Source organism: Pistacia vera, unplaced genomic scaffold (genome assembly GCF_008641045.1).
Source record: "Pistacia vera cultivar Batoury unplaced genomic scaffold, PisVer_v2 Contig31, whole genome shotgun sequence".
Classification (NCBI taxonomy): Eukaryota; Viridiplantae; Streptophyta; class Magnoliopsida; order Sapindales; family Anacardiaceae; genus Pistacia; species Pistacia vera.
Window position 1 is genome coordinate 936,620 of NW_022196124.1, and position 4,516 is coordinate 941,135.

General features: G+C 36.5%; 1 protein-coding gene across 2 annotated transcripts; it reads right to left on the reverse strand.

The window, feature by feature from the left end:
• Positions 1 to 1,086: 1,086 nt before the first annotated feature.
• LOC116136191 (dnaJ homolog subfamily B member 1-like) lies at positions 1,087 to 3,747 on the reverse strand. Of its 2 annotated transcripts, XR_004128992.1 has the most exons (3): positions 3,013 to 3,747; positions 1,667 to 2,365; positions 1,087 to 1,345 (listed from the first exon to the last, which is right to left on the reverse strand). XR_004128992.1 is itself a non-coding variant. In XM_031421897.1 (2 exons), the coding sequence occupies exons 1-2, from the start codon at positions 3,519 to 3,521 to the stop codon at positions 1,918 to 1,920; spliced, it is 957 nt and encodes a 318-aa protein (XP_031277757.1). In that variant the 5' UTR covers positions 3,522 to 3,747; the 3' UTR covers positions 1,370 to 1,917. The 2 variants fall into 2 exon arrangements, 1 of the variants encoding a protein (XP_031277757.1); XM_031421897.1 differs by lacking the exon at positions 1,087 to 1,345 and having other exon boundaries at positions 1,370 to 2,365.
• Between the last annotated feature and the right edge of the window lie 769 nt (positions 3,748 to 4,516).

The window sequence follows — 4,516 nt, forward strand, 5'->3', positions numbered from 1 at the left end:
GATGATATATATTATAATTTAGAGAAAATGAAAAGGTAGGTTTAAGGATGCAAAATCCCCAAACGGGGAATTTAGGGATCGAGCCTAATTAAAGGATTCTTCGAATTCCCCGTTCGGGCTTTCGGGCTGAGGTTGGAGACAGGGGTCCCTGGCCCCGACCCAGCCTATGCCCATCCCTACATAGAATTAAGTTGTATTCTTTTACAAATTAGGGAAAACATGAAAATGTAAATGTACAATTGTATATTAATAATTATTTAATTAAACATGGGAAAATGATTTATGGAAACTAATAATTACCCGCGTTCTGTCGGTTTTATAAGTTTGCAAAATAAAAATAATAAACGAACCAACCACGTCTGACTTGGAGAACCAACATGGATTTAGCCCTTCAAAGACCAACCAGATTATGGAGTGTCATTCCAAGAACCAATCAGTTTGATGCCAACAAAGAAACTAACATTTATTTTCTATACATGGTTTTAAATATGGTTTTGATTTTGTGTGAAGATAGTGGTTTATAAATTATTTCTCGGCTCCATGGTGTGGAGTATGGACCTTGTAAATTATTGGAACCCTATAGCTGCCAATTATTCTGAAGTTGCGTTTGTCAAGCTGGCGGTTACTCATTAACACTCTTTTAATTAATTATCTAAAATAGGGTTTTAGACTGAATATATATCATTATTATGCTTATAAGGTTTTTGATGGGCAAGGGAATCTGAGCTGTTTGATGTGATGCCATGCCAACCATGGATAGGGTGCTAGGAACAAGTGCAGATGAAAAACGGGACTATTCATCATTTACTAAAATAAGATTGTTATTTCTTTATTTTTCATACCATTGTTTGCTTCTGTTAAGGATACTTGATTTAGAACTTTGCAATTTGTTTCTAATTATAAAACAGCGACCAAAAAAAAGCTGTAATATCATACCCTTCAAGTTGTTTTTTGTCTCCAACCATAAGCAAACACACTAAATTACATCCTAATTTTTCTCAAACAGAAAGCTTTTATGAACAAATTAAAGTTGAATACTTTGTTATGATCCTCTCTTTTTTCACACCATAATATTAAACTTTTCGATAACAGGGGGAATAAAAAAAACGAGAGCAAAGGCAGAAGGCTGATTCTGAGGAGGAAAAGGGTATATAATACAACAAAAGAGCATCAAAGAATTTGTACCAACCAATGCCTAGAATTTGGACTTCAATAGAAAAGAAAATAAATTTTCAGTTGACTAGAAAATAATAGATGGAGGATACTTCCGACTTCTTCACAATCCTTTGCCACTAGTATTTTTGCCCAATGCGATGTGGAAGCATTAGCCAAACCACTTTCCCACCTGATTCAAAGCAGCACCAGAGCTAATATTCAAACAAATTTATTCAATGTCAAACTATCGTATTCTCAAGTGCTATCACTGGGACCAAAATCTAAAAAATCAATGAGCACTCCATAAAAATTCCATCAAGGGAGTGAAAAAGACACTGTAATCTAAACATATTCTGCAAAGAACAGTAAAAAATGAACAATTCGAAGACATGCAAACTTTTAAAGTCAAACCTTAAACCATTCAATAGAGTATGGTTCATCCTTACTAATATGGGCATCATACAACAGGTTTTTCACCATACATATTAATCAAAAACTACCACTACATTACCTGTATACAAATTCCAATTAGAAGGCCAACATTCTCTTGCAGCAAAACAAGTAGTAGAAGAGGATTAAAGATGATCCTTTTTTCCACCACCATATACTATCAACATATACTGTTTCCAAACCCCTTAACATTCTTCCTACTATGAACAATCTTCGGCTTCAATAGTGGGAGACTTAACATATTTACATCTAATTGACCCAGTATCAATCTGGACTAAAAGATAGTTGGACACTCAAGGCTTGAGTTTCCAACTAGTTATCAGCTCCACCCAACACCCTCTTTAAATCTGATTTCTGTTCTGCAGTGAGTCTTGACGGAAACATCACATCAAACTTGATAATAAGGTTTCCCTTCTTGCTGGGATCTTTCGAGATTGGCATTCCTTCCTTTGGGACCACCACCTCATGCCCTGGTTTGACTATATCTGTCACTGGGATGATAAGATTCCTTCCATCCAAGGTTAGCACACTAAAAGTCTGCCCAGTAAGGGCCTCCAGAAGTGATATTTTCTGATTCACCAACAGATCATTCCCATCCCTCTTGAAAATAACATGGGGTTTCTCATCCACCACAAAAATAAGATCAGCTGGAGTGACACCAGGTTCTTGGTTACCTTTCTCTGGAAAAGTGATTTTTGTACCCTTCTTCCAGCCAGGTTTTATATCTATTTTTAAGATTTCCTCCACAGTTTTCGGCTTACTGCAAGACAGATACTTTTCTATCAATCCAGAAGAATAGACAGCAAATTGACAAAGCACCATTCAAGAAAGAACAAAGCAATGAAAGTCAATATCATGCAATTTTATAAATTGTGTTAAATATTCTGCTAAACGATTAAGATGTTTCCAATCCCATCCTATATGCCAAATTATTTCATATGTATACACACATCTGTCAACAGAAGCAACCTCATCAGAGCTAACGGACTCGGCCACACACCAAAAGTGGACAAAAGTTATAACTGGACTAGAAAGTTGCATTGAAAACCAAAAAAGACCCCAAAGAACACATAAATCATACCAAACAAGTTATTTTCAGCATAGCAAATTTCTTTCAGGCCACAAATTCCCCGTAACAATTTCTTTTATGGGTTTTTCGAACTATAATTATTATTCAAAAATCTTCAAAAACTGCAATTTTACAAAACAATAACTACGTCAAAAGAATTTCAATTAATCCTACCCACCAGCTCAAAATGAAAACATACACATTAACCTGCTCACCTACCATGCTTATATGTCAAAATTCGCCACAAAATTCTTTAGAAAAAATAAAGAATAGTGCAATCTACAAAACATTCTAAAAATGTATTTTCAAACATTAATAAATAAACATAGAATAATTACCCGAATTCATCAGGAACCACACGAGAAATCCTCATTTTTCTTCTAGCGCCTTTATAAAGCTCCTCCAAACTACACACCAATTTACTCTCAATCGCCGCCGCTTTTACACTCCCCGGAGTCTTCCTATGCTCCGTATAAGTGCTGCCATTCCTATAAGGCCCGCTCCTCTTCCCGCTCGATCCGCCGAAAAACTCGGCGAATATATCCTCCGCATCACGCGGATTGTACCTAAATCCAGAATTCGAATTACTACTCTCATACGATGGCGTACCAAATTCAGTAGCCATCAGCCCTTCCTCTCCGTACAGATCGTAGATCTGACGTTTCTGCGCATCACTCAAGACGTCATACGCCTCGGATATCTGCTTGAATTTCGCTTCCGCTTCTTTCTTGTTCACTGGATTTTTGTCGGGATGCCACTTCATGGCCAGCCTCTTGTAGGCCTTCTTGAGATCATCCTCCGTGGCGTTCCGGGTCACTTTCAGAATATTGTAGTAATCAACTCCCATTGCTTCAAGTGTATGAAAATGGAGGAGTCAATGCAATTGGTTTAATGTGTAAAAAAGTGCTTAGCGTGATGATGACGATGGACGGTGCAAGAGTACCGGCGAGTCGGCCGGGATTCTTTTTCACGTTAAAGCGCCAAAGGTAGAAAGCCAAAACCTAAACGAAAGCCAACGCGCAAGAGTGTGTAAGTGGCTTCCCACGATTTTGATACGCTACGCGTTTGTTTGTGGATATTTTTAACAGATGCTACTTGTGTTACGGCTGCAGTGTTGATAAGGCCACCTAAGCCAATATATTTTTTCTTTTCTTTTATTTTATTTTCACGAATCTTTTGGTTTTTATCTAATAAACAGATTTAATTTCAATGGTTATTAATTTGATCTTACCTTAACTGTTTATCAGATCTAACAAATTTAAATAACTAATTCATTTACTATTTTCAGATTCACAAATCGTAACATTTTCTTTTTTAATAAATACATATTAATATTTGGTAACAGCCACGTTAGATATAAAAGAGGAAACTAAAAATAGGTTAAATTACTTTTTGACCCCTTGGGTCCCCTGGACTTCGGAAACATTATCAAGGGGAATATAGTTATTTAGCAAAAAACTAGGGATTGCGGCCTTTTTAGAAAAAAAAAAAAAATAAAGAGAGAACGTGCAGTGAAGGAGTAGTGAGGAAGCTCATAGCTGGAGAGCACGCACAGTATCTTCTATGTGAATTCAATACAGTTAACAGAATCTGGTCGGGGATGGCGGGATTTCATTTCTATGTTATTTTATTAAGTAAACGCCACCGTTCTGTTGTATCATCGATTCATTCGCTGTGCTTTTTTATACGTCTCACTTAATTAGTCTTATTATCTTACCTAATTAATGTTTATATTAATTAATGGGAGAACGACTTTTCCCCACCCAAGGTTTATCAAAACCACACTTTCTCACCCATAAGTTTCAAAATGACACTTTGCCACCTTCCGTCATATTTGTTAGC

What these genes read in the sequence shown, in the direction of transcription:
- LOC116136191 (XM_031421897.1), bottom strand. Translation starts at nt 3,521, where the DNA reads ATGGGAGTTGATTACTACAATATTCTGAAAGTGACCCGGAACGCCACG. An exon ending in GTGGTTCCTGATGAATTCGG is followed by an intron (nt 2,366 to 3,012) that starts GTAATTATTCTA and finishes TCTGTCTTGCAG; the next exon opens with TAAGCCGAAAACTGTGGAGG.